This window comes from Myodes glareolus, chromosome 4 (genome assembly GCF_982192425.1).
Source record: "Myodes glareolus chromosome 4, mMyoGla1.1, whole genome shotgun sequence".
NCBI classification, from domain to species: domain Eukaryota; kingdom Metazoa; phylum Chordata; class Mammalia; order Rodentia; family Cricetidae; genus Myodes; species Myodes glareolus.
This window is the reverse complement of record NC_142029.1, coordinates 111,313,896-111,335,801: the sequence shown is the minus strand read 5'-3', so window position 1 is coordinate 111,335,801 and position 21,906 is coordinate 111,313,896. Positions and strand designations below refer to the sequence as shown.

Sequence of the window (21,906 nt, the reverse complement as noted above, 5' to 3'; positions counted from 1 at the left end):
CACTCCAGAGGGCTTGGCCCCTTTCCAGTCACCAACCCACCAGAAGTGCCTTTGCCTGCTGTGTGAACTCTCGTGGGGTTTATCCTGTTCAGTGTTAGTCACTGAGGTTCCCTGTCAGAATTCTAGCGTATCTATCACCTGATTCACTACTATGAAACCACCCCCAAGCCCCCACCCCACCGATTCTCTTGTGACAAAGCAGCTACCATCTTCCCCGTGCACCTTAGGGTACGGAGCATGTCTGACTGCGGTCTGCTCCCTGGCATCTGGGCTGCTTGGGTGGATGCCCAAGGCAGAGTTGGTTCCCAAAGTGAGTTCTCAGAGGGTGCCTGGATATGTGCGGAGAGGACCCCACACCCCAGCCCAGCCTCCCACATTTCTGCTTCCCTCCTTATTCATCTTCCAAGCAGGGAGTGTGGGCTGCCAACTCCAGCAGTGGTGCCATGACTCAAGGCCTCCGCGAAGAGTCTGTGTCTGTGTGGGCTGAGAGCTGCAGCAGCAGCCGCAGGCGGGGCTCTGGCTAGCACCGAGAGGCTCTCCCACGTGCAGGGTGTCAACATGAGACATCTGTGTTTCACTATATCCTCCGGAAGGAAACAGTACAAGGAAGAAAAGAGGAGCCACCTGCTGTCCACCCATTTATTATTTACAATATTAAGGCACAAAATTTAAGCAGCAAAGAACAGGAGAATCTTTGGCTGATCAACAGTGTCCACAGCCACTGCTGAGCGGGGACTGCCCACTCTGCACATGGACCCATCTGGACGGATCTGGATGCCGCCTCTCAATATAATCCAGTGACACAAAGATGCCAAAGATAAACGTGGACACCAGAGCCTGCTGGGCAGTGCGGCACATGCCCCCAGAACAGGGGAGGGACACACACACACAACCACAGCCACACACACACACACAAGGCAAGCAGGAAGGACAGTGGCCCAGGGCACTCGGTCAGGCTGAAGCTGGTGCCTGTGCTGGCCCTGTTTCACAGAATTTGACACCGATTCTGTCAGTGCCTCAGTGAGGAGGAGGCGCCACTGGCCCTCCTAGAAAACATTTAAATACAAGAACTGTGATAAGTCTGTCCCGTACTGCTTGGCAATAAATACTCACAGGTGTGTGCGTGAGAACAGGCAAAGTCACAAGTAAACACACGCAGGCAGCAGAAATGGAGCAGCTGAATCTAGAAGCTGTTGGCTATGCACTGCCTCGGAGGGAGGGCAAAGGACACACCTCAGTCACAGCACACATGACAATAACATGCACTTAGATCTCCATTTCACAGAACCCCTACTGGGTGTTCGCACTAATGAATATGTACTTAGGGCTGTAGCATGGGCAGTGGACTGAAAGCGCATGAGGCCTGGCAAGAGAAAGGGGCTTGAAAACGAGGCCCTAGGGGTCACGTGTACAAACGACTCTTCCTACATGTCTTAGATAGTCTTCTGAAAGTGTGTGTGTGCGCGTGTGCGTGTGCGTGCGTGTGTGTGTGTGTGTGTGTGTGTGTGTCAGAGGACCACCTACAGGAGCTGGTTCCCTCCTCCTACCGCACGAGTCCTGGGGATCTTGGCTTTGGTGGCAATCCCTTTTCCACTGAATCATCTCCCTGACCCTGGAACTCTTATTCTGATTAACTGCCCTCTGTGTTCTTTTACTTGTGCTGTGGACAACTTGGGATTATTTCCAAAACTTAAATCCATTCTCAAAAGACAAGGACCTCTCACCTCACGGGGAATCAGAGGAATGTGCCAGGCCCTGGAGGCCATTCTGCTAGAACAGATAACAGCATTTGATCTGGGGAGCCCTGCAGCCCTCCCAAGCAGAAAGCTCATGGGAAACAGTAGGATTTTCTGGATATGAAGAAAAGAATTCCGCCTCATATATATGCACTTACACATACATATTGTAATATACCATTAAGTTACTAAACAAGAAAGGGCTATACTACCGAGAAGAGGAAAAAACACTGCTGGTTGGCTGGCTTCGGAAGTTTGTCTGAAGCCTATTTCCCATGGATCCACCCCATGAGCAAATGCCTTAAACAATCCTCACATTAACCAAAGACACTTAGAACACTTTAACTATTAGAAAGAGTAGATGAAAGCCGACATGTGTACTCAGAGACTGGCTGCCTCAGCTGTCAGGGAAGTTACTGGATTTCTCTGGCTTCACCATTTAAGAACATTGTCAGACCTTGCTTCCAATGTCCACGAGACTCCTTTGGCTAAAAGGGATGTGTGATCACCCGGAGAACACAGGGAAAGCCTGCACCCACTCGCGCAGACAAGGAAGAGGCCTCACGCTTGCAGAGCGAGCCCTCCCACCAGCACAGCTCTCTGCAGCCCACACAGGAGAGACCTGCCTGGAAGTCCCTTGTTGTCACTGTCATTGTCACTGTCTCTGAGACTTCAGCCTTATCTGACTGTTCACACAAGTCTCTGGGACTTGACAGGTTGCAGAAAGGGGAGGATTCAGCTCATCAGCTCTTGGAAGGAGGAGCTTCAGCCACTACACTGAGTATGTACAGGTGGCTGAGGCCAAGCAGGGGACAGCAAATAGGACACTTGCCTCTCCGCAGGGGACACTGGAGCTTCCTTCCTGAGGGTAGAACACTGGACTCTCTGTTCTGAGGTCAGAACTCACTTGGAGCAACTTTCTTGAAATCTACTCAAAGCTACATGGGCTCCAAAGAGAGACCTCTGCAGGACTGAACAAGACTGGTCTTACCAATCCCTGTCCCCTCCCCTAAGGAAAGCTGGAGACAGAATAGGCACTGGAGGCACAGTGGAGACACGTTGGACACTACAGCCGATGGCACCACCTTCTGGGAGACAGAGAACAATGTCAAGTGTTCAGCTCACTCTTAATTCTGTGAAAATTAATGTGTTTCTCCTGGCAGCTTAGTGCTATGGACCTCCAGACAGGAAGAGTTCTTACATACAGAATCATTTATTTAATGAAACCACAGTGGCAGAGACCTGACCAATACCCCTCACGTCCCACATGATACCTGGAGACACGCAGACGTCACCGCACTGCCCTCTCCAGGACAAAGCAGGATGCTGTCAAGTCATCATCAAAGCCACAGCCTTTGCCCTTTACCCCAAGACAAGTCTCAGGTTCTACGACCAGACACCCCGGGAGACCTGAAGGCTAGACTGCTGCTCTGTGTGGGTTGTGCTTTTGACAGAACGTGAAGACTCCTGTCTCCATATGAGAACGCTGGGTTGGATAGCAACAGGTGGTTTGGGCTTCGTCCTGTTCTCAGGCCCCAAGAGGTGCACAGTGTCCCTGTGCACACAAGAATCACACGTGGGGCCACAAAGCATCAGGCACAGCTCCGCACATCATGCTCAGGACTGTGCAGCCTGCAGCTGAGACTCCTACGTCTCTAAGGCCTCGCCTCTGCTTGAAAGGTTGGAGAGGGGCTATAAGCCTCGTGAGTCCAGTTTCTGCGTCTGTGTGTGCAACCAGGAGCGTCAACCTGGTCCTGTTACCAGTTACAGGCACTGTTTCTGGTCCTTGCACGCTGTTCTCAGGGTCAAGCGAGATCAGATCCTATGAACACCTCAGCTTGCAATGGCTGTGAATGCTATAGCTCCTCTGTCCTGTAGGTTTCAAAGAATTATGCAAGGGAAGACTGAAGGCCTTGGCCTTAAAGCCACATCTTCTCTCTCAACATGGAGTCTTGGACAAAAGCCACAGTACTCGTGGAGTTAAAGCCCCAAACTGTCCACATTCCTTTTGTGTTTTGACAACTGAAATGTTGACAGTTGGCTGGAACAGGGGTCTTCTGCCCAAGTGTGCAGTGTGCCTGGAACACTCAGACTAGACTTTGAGTAAACTGGGCCATGCTTCACCCCTATGCTGGGAGACAGCCTAAGTTTAGGGGGTGCAGATATAGTACAGGGCTGGAAGACCTCCCTAACTTTCCTCTCTGGTTTGTTTCCAGCATTAACTGGAGACAACATGCTCCTAAGACAGTTAGCTGCCGTCAACTCCACGCCCTATCTAAACAGTCCCCACTCCCGCAGGCATCCATCCTCCGGTCCCTCTCAGCTGGCAGACTCCCCTACACGGTCTCTCACCCCTCCCCCACAGCACACAGGGCAAGCTCAGCACCCAGGCTGCCAGAGACGTGAGACTGAAGAGATAAGGAGTGGGTGGGAGCTCTACGCCTGGTGCCCACTGCCACGCGGAGCAGGGAGAGGTCAGCCCCACCTTCTGTGTCCTGTCAGATGGCTCAGGTATTGGACAAGACCGCTGGCATCTCCTCTGCTCTCCTCTTCTGTTCTGAGCTGTTCTCCAGGCTACCCCTCTCATAACCCATGCACCACCTCAGCCTGGGAGGTCATCATTTCACCCAGGCGTTGCCCTGGGGACGAGTCCTGGAACAAATGGCCCAAACAGAGCTCCCCCTGCATGCAGTCCTTCAGTGCTTGGGTTAAGAATCAAAGACATACCGCATTTCTTTCTTCCCTTGAGGGAAAAGTAGTGATGAGGAAATGGACTTGGATAGTCTGGGAGCCTGAAGGGCCACTTGTGCCCTGGACAGCTTCTCCTGTGCTCTGCTGGCAGCCAGTGTCCACGGCAATGCACATGAGCCCTTACTATGGCAGCACCCTCAGGGGCCTGGCCCTCACTCACGGGGGCTCATTTCCATGATACTGCTGCCTTATCTAGGTAAGCTGTGCCCCTTGTTAGATGCTGGCCACACTGCGTATCGATCAATCTTGGGTTACACAGCAAGCTCACAGGAAAGGAAAATGATCACGGAAGCTGTTTGCTTACCAACAGCAACCAGGGGAGAGCAATGAACAGACCCAAAAGCTTCAAATATGAGAAAGTGGCCCAGGAGGCCTGGCAAGATCTTGGGAGCTGCCTGGAAAGCTGTGTGAAAGCCACCATTGGGTACCCGCAGCACCGGTTCATACCAAAGTCTTCCCAACGGGACCATGGGGTGGAACTGTCAAGTGTCTTGCAAGAGAGGGGATGGGAGTGAAAAATCCAAGCAGAGGCATGATGTGATGCCAGTGACTCATGAACTCCTGCTCCCCCTCATCCAGGCCTCCCTGGCTCACAGTGACATTAACAGCCACACTTTAGCTAAGCAAAGCTGGGGGTGGGGGCAATCAGGGTACCAGCATGAGCCTCTGTCCCACTGGACACCATAGCAAAGATGACAGTCTCCTAAGTCCCACATGTGAGGAAATCTGCTATGTCTCAGTAAACAGAAAAAAAAATACAACAAAATAAAGTAAGGAAGTAGAGCAGAGATAAACAAACAAGATCCTAGAAGTTAGGGTGGGTGAGGACCACGGTCACCACACTCCCATCCTGTCAGAAATACCACTCAATCCAGACAAGCAAAACTTCACACTGAGATCACAAACCAAACAGCCAAGTAAGTGACAAAACTTGCCTGTGGAATTCCCCATTACCCTGGATGCATCTTCAAAGGGCAGGCACACACACACTCAACACACACACACACACACACACACACACATACACACACACGTGTGTGTGTGTGAGAGACCCCATGATGGCACAGAAACACCACATTATGCCAAGATGGGTGTTCAGGATTTCTAGCAGATTCTTCTTGAAATAAACCTGCTAAGAGGCAAAGGGAATGGGGGGATTCCAAGGAAGGCCCAGCTCTTCTTCATCTGTGTATAAGCCAAGAATGGAGCCTCCCCAAGACATACAACTTCTCTCCAATGGAAAATCCCACTCCTATTTCTTCTCAACTCTGCTTCCAAGTCTGCACACATCTTCCTTCCCCTCTCTGCAGTTCTGCGAGCCGGCTGTTTGTAACATTATGAAGTGTTCACACCTGTCCTGGTTTTCCATCTAGATCTTCCCGTCTTCCAGCCATCTTTCCTGACAGCATGCCGGTGTGAAACTCCACAGGACGAGGCTAGATGAGCACTTCCATCATCTCCCCATCCGGGAATTCAGGCTTGTGCAGCAAGCTGCTAACACGGCCTCTGTGGTCTGCTGACTTCCCATGACCAGGAGAGTTCTCTGCCAAACAGAGGGCAAATATCAGCAGCCTGCTCTCCAGGAGCCTGCGCTCTGGGTTCCCAAGCACTCTCTGATGGGTGCATGTCTAGTGTCAGGACCCGCCCAGGAGTCTCGTGCACCTTGGTGTGCTCATGGGAGGCTGAGACTATCTTAGTGGGAAGTGCAGAATGACTGGTGGGCGGGCTCCTGGCGAAGACAGTGTCTTAGGGTTCTGGACTGAGTAGGAGTTAGGAAAAGAGGAAGCTGCTGAAGACCCAAATTCCCCTAATTCCTGTCTACTCAGATGTGAACAAGCAGCCTCATACTTCAGTCCTGCCACGCTGTTCCTACCACGGTGAACTGTCCCCTCCTCCATCATTAGCCCACGGCAAATCCTCCTTCCCCTAAGTTACTTCTATCAGATATTTGGAAGGGCAGAGCACACATATCGCCAGGTCACTCGAGCTGGCTATTTCTTTTCCTTTCTTGAGTAACGACCTAGACACATGTTAGCCCCACGACAACAAAGAGTACACTCAGTCTGTGTACTGTGTTGTCACTGTGGCAACCACTACCGAAACAGGAGCAACGGGGCTTCCTGACCTACAGCTCCCCTATAGATTCCCCCCCCTCAAGTCCCACAGTCCCACGGGGTCTCCAAGTGTGGTAGAGGTAGGGGTCACATACCCAGTTTCTCCATGGTTCCTTTGGCAGCTGGATGTTTCAGAATGGGGCTGTTGGAAGGGGCAGTGCTCAGCCGGCCACGGCTGGGGAGAGAAGCCGTGCTGGGCCAGAAGAGGTCAGTGCTCTTGTCGGTCTGCGTGCTACTGTCCTTGCTGCCTGTCTTGGCGTGGGTGCTGCTGGCTGATGCGGTGGAAGCCGGCGGGGACAGTGCAGAGGCGGGTGTGGTGGGCAGCAGAGGGGCAGACGTCTGTCCCTGATGCTCCTTCCCCAGCAGGAATCCTGAAGGCAGAAGAAGTGACTTTTCAAGGAAAATCTGTTTCCCTCTACTTCCTTTTGTAAGAAAACTTATCTTACATGACTTCATTTATTCAGTGATTTATTCTCTACACCCTAAGTCAGCACTTGTGTGCATGCTTGATGAAATGAGAAATACTCATTGTGTCCCCAGTCTCATGTCATTAAATTCCCTATGCGGTTGATAACTGTATTCCAAGTTCAAACAACTGAAAACCATGGCTGACTGGTGGGGTAGCTCAGGGGGGTAAAAGACCCAGGCCACTCAGCCCTCCAACCTGAATCCCATCTCCTCAATGCGCAGACTCAGAGGTGGGAGAAGAGGTGGGATGGAGAACTCTCTCCTGGGAGCTGCCCAGCCATTAGGAAGGCAGACACTCTCGCCTCTATCATCTCTTCAAGTCATCATACAACAGATGGGAAGACCTGAGGTCCATGGAGGTGGCCGCCACCCGAACTCTCAGAGTCGCTCCTGATTCTGTGGCTGGCATGCGGGTACCAGTTACACTGACAAGGAGGTAAACTGGTGCAGACCTGCTAACTGTTGAGATCTAAGCCCAGGCACCAGCAATGTGTACCTGGATGCACGTCACAGATCTCTCCTGGGAAGTTCCCATCAGACCTGCCTCTCACTGGGTTTGGAGCTAAGTGTCCTTGCCATGGTCTTTATCATAGCTGCTGCCCCCACAAATCCTGATGAGCTGAGGTTGTAGTGGCCACCAGTAGAGGCACTTCAAACAGATATTCTGGCTGAGAGCCTTTGACCCTCCCCCCAACTCTGTGGGTTCATATGGAAGCTCTCAGACACTGTAGGACAAATCAGCTGGATCCCTCTGAGGTCCTATATGGGAGAAAACTGACTGTGGGCAGAGCATATGAAAACACATGCCTGAGTCAGAGACAGGGGTCAAAGAAGGCCCCCTGGCATTGCCAGCAAGCAGAGGACTTGGAAGCACCCTCTCTAAGCTCACTGGCCCAGCCTGTGAGGCATCCTGTCTACTCCAGATACCTCTCCATCTAAGACCCACTCTGGAATAATTCTCAGCCTCCTGCCTGTACCACACAGGAAGACCCCTGCTCTTGAGAGTGGTCCTCTGGGCACACTCTCCCCATTCTCTCCGTGAACCTTTGCACACTGTGGAGCCGTTGCAGTCATGGCCCAGGACGGGGTGACAGTCTGAGGGTGTGGTAGTTTGAATGCAGTTGGCTCCCATAATCTCATAGGGAGTGGCACTATTAGGAGGCGTGGCTTTGTTGGAGGAAGTGTGTCACTGAGGAGGCCAGCTTTGAGTCTCCTATGCTCAGAATACTCCCTAGTGTGTCAGTCAACTTCCTGCTGCCTGCAAGACGTAGCGCTATCGGCTCCAGCACCCTGTCTGCCTGCACACCGCCATGCTCTCTACCGTGATGATGACGGACTGAACCTCTGCAACTGTAAGCAAGTCACCCCAATTAAATGGTTTCCTTGTAAGAAGTTTCTTGGTCATGCTTTCTCTTCACAGCAATAGAAACCTCACTGAGACAGAGGGGCTCTAGGCTTGACCTGCTAGGACATTTTGTGTTCTTCCTGTCGACGATACTGACAAGCATCAAGCCAAGCTCAGTAGCTCACAAACCTTTAGAATCTGCACAGTACTTTCATGTACCTGGCTTAGCTCTCGCAACCCAACATGACTGGCTTTACTCCCCATTTGAAGAATGTTCAAATTGAGATGAGGTGAGGGGAGGGCTGGAGAGATGGCTCAGGGGTTAAGAGCACTGGCTCTCTTCCAGAGTCCTGAGTTCAATTCCCAGCAACCATACAGTGGCTCACACTCACCTGTAATGAGATATGGTGCCCTTTTCTGGCATGCAGACAGAATACCATATACATAATTAATAAATAAGATATTTTTAACAATTGGAATAAGGCAGCATCCTGAGTCCCAACAGTGATGGGAGTCACCGGCCAGGACTCCGGTAGCCCTGCTCTCTGTCTCTGGGTCCCCATCTCACCTATACTCCCCTTCCAGGTCTTCTCTTCCTTCTTCTCTTCCACCAGCTGGCTGCTGGTAAGTGAAGTCTGGCGGGAATGCGTCCCAGTGGCTGCAGCAATGGATGGGACAGAGCGGGCAGGCCGTAGGCTGGAAGAGTCTGTCTTCCCAGCATCCTTACGGGATCGCTGCTGAAGGACTTTTATCATGGCGTCCTTCTCTATGATTTTAGCATGGAGGTTTTTTATTCTGTAAAAATCAAACAAACAAACAAACAAACAAAAAACAAAGAAGAACAAAGGTGTGATTAAAATGTCTTTTAGTTAGAAAACTCTGGGACACCTGTCTCAGGGGCTCTCACAGTAATTCTGGGACACAGACTCGGGTGTACCAGAAGCTGTCTGTCAAGCTGTGCCCTCCACGGGAGATCAAAGCGGGGCACCTCTCCCAGTTCCCAGGACATTGGGAACTCCCAGGAGGGCTGTGAGAATGGCCACAGTCACCTGCTGGGGACTTGGAGGCCTAAGCTGCTTGTGGATTGCACTTAGGGGGAAAGAATGGAGGTGCTAGAGGCTCATGGGAACTTCGGCCCTAAACAAGGTACGCTGTAACTGCAGGGAAATTTCTACAGTGAAAAAAGAAAGAAATGGCTAGGTTCTTGGAGGGAAGACGGCTTTCCCCCACCAACGGCAGTAAGTCTTGAGCTTTTTCACCAACTCTGGTTGGCGCTCACTGAGCCTGTTTACGGCTCAGTCAGAGAGCCCGTTTCCACTCTGCACACCGAGACTCAGGACTGGGTTCACAGGCACGAAGGTGACACCAAAGTCCCTGGAAACCGTGTGTCCACTAGGGGGGCACACCCTGACTGTTTACAGCTCTTTGTCTTTGGTGGAAATAGGTAATTTTGGCTCCAAATTTCTGGACCTTGGCGGCGGAATTTCTTTCTCGTTCCAGGTAATCTTCCAGTAATGTGGAGATTATAGAAACAAACGCCAGGAACTAAGAGGGACATCTAAATGCTGTGGGTATTAGATAACCGCCGTCTTCACTTGTCCCTACAGAACTGTTGTGTGGAGCCCCTTGCTTTAGCGCTGAGACAGTCAACCTCCTTCTCTCCAGGACAAGGTCTCTGGGGTCCTCAGGCTCATTCCAGCGAGAACAGAGGACAGAGCGCCTGGGTAGAGGGCTGGGGACGGAGTGCAGCGGCAGTTGCTATCTCCACTCAGATCTGGGGGCCGTGCATGGCCGTCCTTACGTGTACTCCATGTCCTGACACCTCCTGTTGGCCTGCACCACCTCCTCGTCCTCTGGCCAGATGTGGGCCTCCAGCGAGCTCTCCCCATAGCTGCCGTTCCTCGAGTGGTTGACGATGGTGGTGTCCCTGGGGGCACGAGACACACTTGACTCTCCAGCCCTTGCCCTTGGTCTTCCATGCAAACACAGACTGGACAGACACGTGTGTTTCACCTTCTAGAGGACACCAGAGGTCCTCCACCTCCACTATCCCACCTTGGGGGTCAGTCTCGATGAAGGCCAGAATGGGGAACTGCAAACACTTCAGGAAAAGCAAGTGAAGGGTAACATGCTAGGAAAACTCCCCCTAAAAGCCCTCTGTCGGGCCACACTGTCCTAAAGAACTAAGACAGCGCCTGAGGGCTGCACTCGCTGACCTTGGTTACTGCAGCTTTAACCCCTCATCAAACACACTGCCTTCTGCAGCAGCTGGATGTTAGCACAGGGCTCCCAATGGGCTGAAGTACAGCAAAGAAGCGACCGACTGCACAGAGCTCATCTCCAAATGGATCACCAAGCCCTACACCCAGGGATCGAGAAATGTCATGGAAACGGGGCAGAAAGACTTGCTGTGAAACAGTGTCTTCTGGACAGATCAGGGCAGTGACACCAAGAGCTCTCAAAGGCTATGGCTGTCTGCACACATCCAGCACAAGACCATGCCAGTCCACAGTCCAGCCCGGATGGGGAAGAATCATGGCTGCTGAGAGAGGAAGTCCGTTTTCTTTAGGGACAAACTTCCGGCTTGGTTGTCTATGCCCTGGTGGTGCTCAGTCCTACATGTGCATACAGGCAACACTAACTGGACTCAGTAGGTGTGTGTGTGTGTGTGTGTGCTTGTGTGTGTATGTGTGTGCTTGTGTGTGTGTGTGCACGTGGTAGTGTGTGTGTGTGTGTGCATATGTGTGCAAAGAAGAGGACATGAATCTGAGGGAGGCATATGGAGAAGGGAGGGTCCTGGAAGGAGTTGGAGAAGCTGAGGGATGGATAAGATTAAAATGCAATCTACTCCAGCCAGGCATGGTGGCGCACGCCTTTAATCCTAGCACTTGGGAGGCAGAGGCAGGAGGACCTCTGCAAGTTCCAGTCAGCTTGGTCTACAGAGAGAGCTCCAGAATAGCCAGGACTGTTACACACAAAAAATCCTGTCTCAAAAAAAACAAATCAATCAACCAACCAAACAAAAAACATTATACTCAGGTAAAATCATGTATATAAATAATGTACTAAATAAACAAATAAAAGAGACAGGATCTCAGGAAAACAATACTGAAAAATGAAAAGCCCCTGCTTCTTCTATTATGGAGGCCATTTGCTAATCTGTTGATGCTGTCTGTGTGGATGCGAGCCCACAGATTGGGTGTGCTGACACACGCAGACTATGACTGCTGCATTTGTTGAAACTGAGTGTGTGAAGGCGAGCCCACAGATTGGGTGTGCTGACACACGCAGACCATCACTGCTGCATTTGCTGCTGCCCTTAAACTTTCTCGTCCTAGCTCACTCTCCCTATCACAGCTAAAGTTCTGCCTCTAGGTGTCACCCATGTAGCTGCTGGGTACGTGTTTTGCGGGGGGAGGGGGTTGGTAGCTACTCAATATAAAAGCCTTTTACCCCTCTTAATGACAGCTACCAATGAGCAAGCACTTATTTCATGCAGGGCACGGCAAAGCATAGCTCACATGGTGTCCATTCTTACAGTGTGTTCACAGAGAGTAAAACTAGGATCGGGTGACTTCTAGGACACCATTAGTGGACTGATGGGAAGGGACCCAAGCCCAGAGACAACTCCAGAGCTCTTAGCCAGGCCCAGCATGGAGCCAAGTCACATGTGTCGTTAAGAAGGTCTGAGCAAAGATGCATCGTGATAAAACAAACACACGAAAGGGCAGGGGTGAGAACATGATGCAGAAAAGTAAACACTGTGGCTGTGGATTTATCAGAAAAGCAAACCACGGGGAAAGCAGGCAGAATGCTTTTAGCCACCACATGGAACCATAAACACCGCAGGGCTCACAGAAACAACTACACAGGGACCAAGAGCCAGAAACATTCCCATCAAGTTACTTTGGAAACATTTCTAGGGCGCCAGAGGCAAATTTAAAAATTCATGTTCACGCTGCTGGGTAAGCTGACGAGCGTTCTTGTCAAAACCAACATAGAAAGCCAGCATCTATAAACGCAAGCATTCATGAACTCCGAAGGGACACTTCTCTGCTTTGAAATTGGTGAAGTTTCGAAACCTTGCCCACACATCAAACAAAACAAAACAAAAAAACCTCCTCTCCAAAATTCTAGCCAATGCTGTCAAGATGACCTGTGCAGAGCAACAGCCATTTCAATGAGCCAGCTGTGTCTACTTGTCAACGACCGCCCATCTCCACTTCAGCTGGGCTTGCTGATAGTGCCTGAAGTGGGGGAGGTCATGAAATCTACAACCAAATACCATTCTTCCTAAAGTGTTGTTGCAATTCTGCCCTAACTGCACATGGCTCAGGGCCTTGGGAAGGGCTGGGGGATATAGGGTGGGGAAAACCAAGAGAGGGGGCTGCATCTCTTTGCCTTCTGCGGAATCATCATCCTACTGGGTGAAGATTTTCCAGTGTGGCAGCTTTGGGGTCCTCTACACTCCTGCAAGAAACCCCTCTCCCTCTCTGCAAGTGGGATCTCCACGGTGGCCTTGGTGGAGTGCTATGGTTTGTCCAAGAAACCTTCTGAAGAGGGCTAGACACTGTTCACATTTCCCCCAGGAAAAGAATTTTAGCACCGGACAGGAAAAACAGTGGACGTATAAAGACCATATTGCTTGCCTAAAAATCTGCTTATAAATGTGACACACACAGCAGGCTTGGGACTTAATGGCTGGAAACAGTCTCGTTGGTCCATGTGTCTGCAGCCAGTCAGCATGGAGACAAGTGCTTGAGGTTTCATTTTTTTCTCAAAATAGCTTTTTCCTTTGTGCCATCAAGAAAGGCATGCTGGAATTACCAAATTGGTTTTTCGTTTATTTTTTATTCTGTTTTTATAGGACTTACTTTGTGTTTTCTTGTGTGTGTGCTCTCTTGCACACACAGACACACAGTGTATGGGTGTCCACACATGCCAAAAGGGGGTAGGATGTCCTGGACTGGCGTTTGGGGCAGATGAGTATGGAGTCCATTGCTATCTACGAGAGCCTGTGCAGTTTGGGGCAGACAGGCGGGCGTGGAGCCCATTGCTATCTACGAGAACCTGGGTAGTTTGGGGCAGATGGGCATGGAGCCCCTTGCTATCTACGAGAACTTGTGCAATTTGGGGCAGATGAACGTGGAGCTCCTTGCTAGCTATGAGAACCTGTGTAGTTTAGGGCAGACGGGCGTGGAGCCCCTTGCTATCTACGAGAACCTATGTGTCTTCAGGCAGCAATACAGTTTGAAAACTTACCTTGGGTGGGGCAGATGTCTTGGCGGTTGTTATGCAAGCATGACCTGAGTTTGAATCCCCAGAACCTGTGTAAGTCTGAGGCTTGTAGCACATGCCTGTAATCCCAGTCCCCACAGTAAGGTGGAGACTCCCTGAGAGCTCCTGAGCCGGCTAGACTGGTGTATTCGATGAAAGAGTGTGAAGAGACTGTCAGCCAAGGTAGAAGGTGAGCGCCAGCGCTGTTCTCTGACACCCCTACTCCGTGTTCCAGCATATGTGTGCCTATACTTACATACACACACATACAAGTGTTTGGGTGGTGGATACATGTATAAAATATATTTGATACTGAAAGCATAAAATCTAATATCAAGTCTTATAGTTTTCCATTCCGATAACCAATTCTAATTGTATAGAAGTACACTGAATTGTATGGACTTTGGGTAATTTTTCTGTGGGATGTTTTTATTTGCAAGCTTTTTAAAAAATAATAAAATGTATAAAAATTTTTAAAAAGGCAGATCTTGTTCCTTGTGATAGGCCTCTCTGGACCTCCTTGGGCCCCCTGAACTTTTTATTTGCTTTTGAGACGAAATTTAACTGTAGCACAGGCTGTCTTTGAATCCCTCATCCTTCTGACCCAGCCTTCTGAGTGCTGAGATTCCATCGTTAGCCCATCTGCAGTCCCACCTGCCTGCGGTCCTGAGCCGTGGGACCACCTCTCACCTCTCAGCTGAGATCCCACCGTTAGCTCTGCCTGCAGTCCCACCTGCCTGCGGTCCTGAGCCGTGGGACCACCTCTCACCTCTCGGCGGTGGCAGCGGCAGCAGCACTCATGGCAAAGTGCCGTATGGTGCTTTCTTCCAGGTATTTCTGCTCCCACTTGGTCATGTCAGCCTCCAGGGCTAGAATCCGCTCCTCCTTCTCCCGTACGAGTTCCATGAGGGCAGGGGCATTATATTCGGGGAGACTGGCTGGCTGACCATTTCCATGTTTCTGGAGAAGTAAAAACACCATCATGATGCTCCAAATGGGCCACAAGACATCACACCAACCTGCCCTTCCACTCCATGAAGGGGGACACGCAGGTCTTCAATCCTGCAGGGTCTACACATCAGTATCAGCTAGGTCCCTGTTCCCTCTCTCCAACATGGATCACCTCAGTTCAGTGGGTCCCAGCCCCCATGCCACTTCCACGTCCCTTTTTTTTTATCTAATGCCCACACAGCTCTATAGAACACATACTATTCCAGTTTTGCATGTAGAGACTAAGTCCATGAGAGACCATGTTCATGCTTTGATGTCTTTAGCTAATGCAAAGCAGAGCTGGGATTCAAATCCAGGTCTGGCTCCATATCTAAGGTAGACCATGTAGTTAATATATACAAATTCAAGAACAGGATTCAGTCCTGGCCTCACGGCTCTTCCTCCAGGATTCCGAGGAGCGGCTCCAGACTGCCCCCTTGGACATCAGAGGATAAAAGCAGAAAAGCACAGAAGTAGAGTGAGATGCTTAAACATGCAGTTTCTAGCTGCCATACGGTCACCTGGGAGACACGGGGTGACATGTGATCTTTAGAAGGAGGAACTAAGGTGGATGCTATCTGGTGTCTCTGGGACGGAGAAGAGTCACATTTTAGATTTCCTCCTTAACTCAGGTAAACCATCTCTCCCTCTTCATCTCTTCAGTCTGACACTGTCATCTGTTTTGGGGTAACAGAACTTCAGAGAGAGAAGGAGAGAGAGAGAGAGAGAGAGAGAGAGAGAGAGAGAGAGAGAGAAGGAGAAGCAGGACTTTCCTGTGGGCTCATACACCTTAGACAAGTGTTCAACCACTGCACTACAGCCTGAGCCCTGTACAGTTTTTCTGGATTGTGGTTGTAAGAACAGGAGAAGCTCAATGTGCTTCCATCATTTTGCAGATGAGGAAATTGAGTCTCAGGTAGATTTCTTGCAAGGCTGTTCTCTGATGGGAGGAGACAAGCGTCCTGTCCTGTGGGTCTCATGCTGGAGCCCATGCCCCAAACCAATGAAGGGTCCTTGGCACTCTGGCCATCTCGTGTCCCACACTCTGAAAGTATCCAGGACACTGCAAAGGAACATGTGGACTCTGTTGAGGGGTGGAAACTCCGCTGTGCCCCAGTATCAGTGTTAAGACGGAGATTCTTTGTGGCATCTTGACACTGAGCCACTCTGAAGGAGGTGGCCTGGTCTTGCTCTTCACCAGGCCATTGATGACTCTGAACTTTGAAACACTATGTATGACTTCAGCATGATTCCTAAAAAGACCAGACAGAAGTCTTGTTGCCAAAGCACAAAAGGCAAGGTATGGTATGGGCTGCTTCAGAAGTTGACCCTAGGCTGCCCATGTGAGCACCAGGAAGGGGCAGGCACTGTGTGGCTTTGGCAGGGTGACTGGGGTTAGGGGAGTCAGAGGCTTTGGGCTAGTCTTTTGCAGAAAGGCTGAACTTCCTTATTCCGAGGCAACTCTTGAGTCACACTGGAAGATGCAGGTGGAACTGCTCCTGCCGGTCTCTTGGCTTTACACCTTAAGTGTGAACTGGTACCCTCTATAGCACCTGCCCCGAGAATGATAAAAAAGAATCCAAAATTTATTTGAACATTTCTGCAGAGCCATTTTAACCATTTCTCCTCATAAAATAATGGTCATTGGCAAAATCAGAAATGAAAAACCCAATTCTTATCTTTTCAATGGCAAAAGGGCCCCAGGAAAATCTGTGTGCACTGCACATCTGGGACACAGCGTGACATTGTCCTTCAGCAACACAAATTCTTGTAAAGCGATGCTGAGCACCAAAGCTCTGCTCAGCTCTGAAGAGCCCCTTACTCTACTCTCGCTAGCCACGTGCACGCAGATCCGCTATTAGCTCCCAGAGAAGACCCAATGTGCAGGCAAGGTGGTCTCCCCAGAGAGCCTCAATCCTGCCACACCCCGCCCCATGCATACCAAGAGCACTGTTCATATTGGCTTGGGGAGGCATGGGGGTGAGAGTGCATGGCAGTGGGTATACATGAGAGTGTGCTTGTACAGGGGATGAATATTTGGGGGGCAAACGTGTGTGTGTGTGTGTGTGTGTGTGTGAGGATGAGTATGTGTGACGTGCAGTGATGTGCTGAGCAGAGGCGAGCATGTGCAGGGAGTAACCATGTGTGTTGTGGTGATCAATATGTGGGTAGGGATGAATGTATACAGAGGGTGACTATGTATGCTGGCAAACATGTTCAGGGTAAGTCTGTACAGGAATACGCATGTTGTATAGGGTGTGTATGTGTGGGTATATACATATGATTGCAGCATATCTGTATGAGTCTAGACTCACATTCCTTCTTTACAGTTGTGGAACAGTCCTTTACACTTGTGTGAATATACGTCACTGTGGTCGGTTTAATAAAAAGTTACACAGCCAATAGCTAGGCAAAATTTGGGGGGCAGAGAGAATGCTGGGAAGAAGGGCAGAGCCACCAGCAGTCACCAGCAGATGCAGAGGAAGCAGGACATGCAGGAGTAGTAACTAACCACGAGACACGCGGCAGCGGGGAAATTAATAGAAATGGGCTAAGTTACAGGAGTTAGCAAGAAATAAACCTAAGCTATGGGCCGAGCTTTCATGACAATAATAAGTCTCTGTGCTGGTTTTTGTGAGCTGGCAGCCCCTCAATTCATCTACAGTTGAGTCTGGTCTCACAGCACCTAAAGATCCACAGATAGGCCACCTGCCCGCAGGGGTGGACAGCACAGTAGCTGGAAAGGAACACTTCTGGCTTTAGTGGAGCTCACTTTGTTAGCTGGAGATCTTAAGGTCTATCGTCTGCACACCGCCCCTGCACTCAGTGGGACTACGGGAGTCTCAGCAGCTGAGCAAGAGAAATTGGCTGATGGAGAAGAGACTCTGCACTGTGCACCGAGTCTAAGTACCAGGAGCCCAGAGATGAATTCATTTTCTAGGGAATGTTGGCAGCACTGTCCTCTTCAGCCAAGGGCACACTCCCAGAGGGACCTGCATGGACCTGCCATGCACTGTGGCTAAGCTGACCAGAGGACATGCTTTCAACCACTCGGCCCTATCCTAGGCAATTCCGCGGAGCGTGCCTCGCAAATGTCCCAGGCGGCTTCAGGGAGAGCTTCCCAGCTCCCTGGAAAATCAGGGGTCCTAGCTAGGGCTTCTACGGCTACACCAAAATACTAGACCAAAAAAGCAAGTTGGGAAGCAAAGGGTTTATTTGGCTTACACTTCCACATTGTTCTTCATTATCAAAGGAAGTCAGGACAGGAGCCTGGAGGCAGGAGCTGATGCAGAGGTCATGGAGGGGAGCTGCTTACTGGCTTGCTGTCCCTGGCTTGCTGTCTGCTTTCTTATAAAACCCAGGACCACCAGCCTGGGGATGGCACCACCCACCGTGGGCTGATTACTAATTGAGAAAATGCCTGACAGCTGGATCTCATGGAGACATCTCCTCAGCTGAGGGTCCTTCCCGTCTGGTGACTCCAGCTTGTGTGAAGTTGACACACGACCAGTAAACTGGGCAAGTCCCTGCATATCTGAGGCTGGAGCCTCTGGCTTGCCTGACTTGGCATTTCCTGCAGGAATTCTCTTTGCTGAGACATGTAAGAACCCTGGGCTGATGCGATCCTCCCAGTGCTTCCTCTCCGCTGAGCTTCACGACCAACTGTCACTGGCAGAGCAGATGTCTTACTACAGGGAGCCCTTAGCGCCTTCCCCCACTGAACTCAGAGATCAGTGTGACCCCTGCTCACCCTTACTTGCAGCCGCTCTTCTCTGATCTACCACAGGCTCCCCTAACCTGAACTTCTCCCCAGGGGCTGGTTCTCCACCGGCTACAGAAGAAAGTCACTCTCCCCATGTGGTCAAGTGCCTTCCACAGTTGGATATCACCTCGTCAGAATTCACCCCACAGACACTCCTCCAGAGCAGCACCCAGCTGCCCTGGCCTCGCAACACTTCCAAGGCCCTGCCCTTCACCTGTCCTCCTCCTCTGCCTCTGCATTCTCGTCCTGTGTGCCCATGAAATCAACATCCCCCATGTAAGGCCACCTAAAGTGCAATCCCCTCTTTCTGGGCTCAAGCCAGAGACCCCAGTCCCCCTGGACGCCATGTAGGTGCAGAGTCCATTGGATGGCCCTCATGGGGCTACTAGGTGGATCTGTAAGCCGCCTGCAATCTGATTCACCACCCCCTCAGCCTGTCTGTTGCTCACCTGCTGGGTCCGCAGAGCATCCAACTCCCTCTCCAGCCAAGTCCGCAACCTGCGTTCCATCTGCTCCCGCTTCTCGCATGCAGACTGCAGCTGGGTCAGGGCCTGCTGCAGCTTCTCAACTTTCTCCACATAGGCTTGCTTCTCTCGTAACTGAGGGAGACAGCAAAACAGTACAGAATGGACACCAGTCAGTCCTGTAGTTGCGCCGGAAGACAGCTGGAGACCCCAGATAAACTGCAGATGTGTGCACCGCACCATTCCGTCCCTCAGGAGCCTGTGGCAGGTACAGCAAGATGGCCACGAGGTTAGGGATGGAAGGTCCCCTTACGGCCTGATATGGGCCTTGTGAACAGCTCTGCATTCTCTGCCTCATTACTGGTTTTAATCATAGCGCCTGCGGCCACTGGAAATGAGATCAGCAATACTTAGTCTCTAAAGTTAAATGAAAAATCATAAATCAGATGTTATTTACATTATCAAACTGTATCTTATACTTATACATAGATCTGTGAAAAAAAGCCTGGAAAAGAGCCTTAAAGTACTTGTCACATTTATCTGTATGGCAGAAAGGTCATTTCTGCAAGAATAACAAATTTATTATTTTCTAGTTTTCTCTAGTAAGTAAAAAATTATTTCTATAAGTAATACATGATAAACATAATTAGTAAAACAATACATTATGTAATGAACATGCTACAATTATTTCTAGAATGGAGGAATTGTATATATATAATATATGTATATATACAATTCACATATATATACCATATATGTATATATACACAATTCATATATACACATATATCATATATGTATATATAATTCATATATATACACACATACATCTGATTTGTATGTATGCATACACACATATGTGCCCCTTTGTACATTTGCTAGTGAATGGAGTAACTTTCTCCTCTGTAGCTGAAGAGCTTCCTACAGGGACAGGAAGGGCACAGTGAACACCCGAGGCCATGACTGAAGTAGGGATGAACGTGAAATGACTGTACAAACACACCATCAGTGTCAGCACCCACAGTGCCAACCCTAACCCTCAATACTGGGCACTCTGTCTGCTCTGGGAGTCTGGCTCACATTCAGAAATCCAGGTGTTTTCTAGCTTCCTGGGAACCAACTTGAGCCAAGAAAGCATACCAAAACATTTACTGGATCCGGTGCTCAGCAAGAGACAGCAATGTTGTTTTCCTGTCTTTTTATGAGTGACTCAGCCCCACACTGAAGCACAATCACACAGGCAGGCAGCGACGTGCCAGGTCTGGCAGCCTGTTCCTGAGGGAGGCTCCACCGTGAGCCATGCCTGCCTCTGCTCAGCCTTATCAGAGCCACTGGAATGATAGAGACCTTCCGACTGCACCATGAGGGACAGCTACAACCAACTTTAGGATAATTTTCTTTCATGGAGCTTGGCTGTTCGCTTTAGCAGGCTTCTGAGAGTCTGCAGGCAGGTCCCTGGGTTAGCGGCTGTGCTGGAGTAAACACTGTAGTGTTCCACCATGCACACCTACTGACTACACAGCCAGCATGAGATCTGTCTAGGCATCTGTTAGCCAGATGTGTGTCTCCAGTGCCTGGGCCAGACCAGCTCCCGGCCAATCCCCAGTGCTAATGTCAAGGGAAGGCGTATATCCCTGAGCAAGATCCTCGAATGTGTGGCTCTGCCCCTCTATTGGTTTCAGCCTGAAGGCTGGCAAGGAGGATTTCCCAATGAGGATGATTTGTGACAGCCATGCTGCCAGCTGGAGTTTTCAGAGCACTAGGGTACCAGGCACTGTGCTCTGTACGCTGTCTCTCAGTTACTGCCCTGGTGACATGAGAAGCCGTGCTCTACACCAGCTCCACACTCTATACCAGGCTATAGACTACAGTATACACTATCCTAGGTGGACGGGAAAGCTGAGGGCAGACGGGCCACATGATGGGGTCATGGTCACATAGCCGGTATGTCAGGGAGCTTGTATGCTCGACTTTCACTAGCCTGGCTCCACATCCGTACTGTAAGAGCGATGGTGAAGTAGTACGAAGTGAGCAGTAGGTACGAGATCCTGGGATGAATCAAAACCCTCCCAAAGAAACCTGTGTAAGAACAGAGACTGGGAGTGACAGCCAAGACCTGAGCCACTTTAGAAAGAGCTTCGTCCAGCCAGCCAGACACAGAAAAGTGAGGCCAAGAGGAGACCACGGCAGAGCTTAGGAAACAGGGACAGGAGCCATGAGAGTGACCAGTCACATTTCAGGGGCCCATAAATGACTTTCACTTCTGCGAGGTCTATGAACACTAAATGGAAGGCTGACAAGATGGCTCAGCAGGTGCTTGCTGTGTAAGTCTATCAACCTGCATGCTATGACATGTGTCCTCCTCCACATGCATGCTATGACATGTGTCCTCCTCCACATGCATGCTATGACATGTGTTCTCCTCCACATGCATGCTATGACCCGGTCCTCCTCCACATGCATGCTATGACACGTGTCCTCCTCCACATGCATGCTATGACACAGGTCCTCCTCCACATGCATGCTATGACACGTGTCCTCCTCCACATGCATGCTATGACACGGGTCCACGTCCACATGCATGCTGACATGTGTCCTTCTCCACATGCATACTATAACACATGTCCTCCTCCACATGCCTGCTATGACACGGGTCCTCCTTCACATGTGTGCTATGACACGGATCCTTCTTCACATGCATGCTATGACACGTGTCCTCCACATGCATGCTATGACACGTGTCCTCCTCCACATGTGTACTATGACACGGGTCCTCGTCCACATGCATGCTGACACATGTCCTTCTCCACATGCATGCTATAACAAATGTCCTCCTCCACATGCGTGCTATGACACGGGTCCTCCTTCACATGTGTGCTATGACACGGGTCCTTCTTCATATGCATGCTATGACACGTGTCCTCCACATGCATGCTATGACATGGGTCCTCCTCCACATGTGTGCTATGACACGGGTCCTCCACATGCATGCTATGAC

At 50.4% G+C, this 21,906-nt stretch overlaps 1 protein-coding gene across 5 annotated transcripts in view; it reads right to left on the bottom strand.

Moving 5' to 3' along the window:
• Positions 1–625: 625 nt before the first annotated feature.
• Amotl1 (angiomotin like 1) overlaps positions 626–21,906 on the bottom strand; it is a 134,919-nt gene continuing 113,638 nt past the window's right edge. For all 5 annotated transcript variants that reach the window (XM_085689910.2, XM_048433682.3, XM_085689911.2 and 2 more), the window contains 6 exons: positions 18,894–19,043; positions 14,461–14,651; positions 10,216–10,341; positions 8,983–9,209; positions 6,697–6,972; positions 626–6,030 (listed from right to left, as the gene is read on the bottom strand). In XM_085689910.2, coding sequence (XP_085546036.2) covers positions 5,924–6,030; positions 6,697–6,972; positions 8,983–9,209; positions 10,216–10,341; positions 14,461–14,651; positions 18,894–19,043 — 1,077 coding nt within the window. In that variant the 3' untranslated portion in view covers positions 626–5,923. The remainder of the gene's footprint in view (positions 6,031–6,696; positions 6,973–8,982; positions 9,210–10,215; positions 10,342–14,460; positions 14,652–18,893; positions 19,044–21,906) is intronic.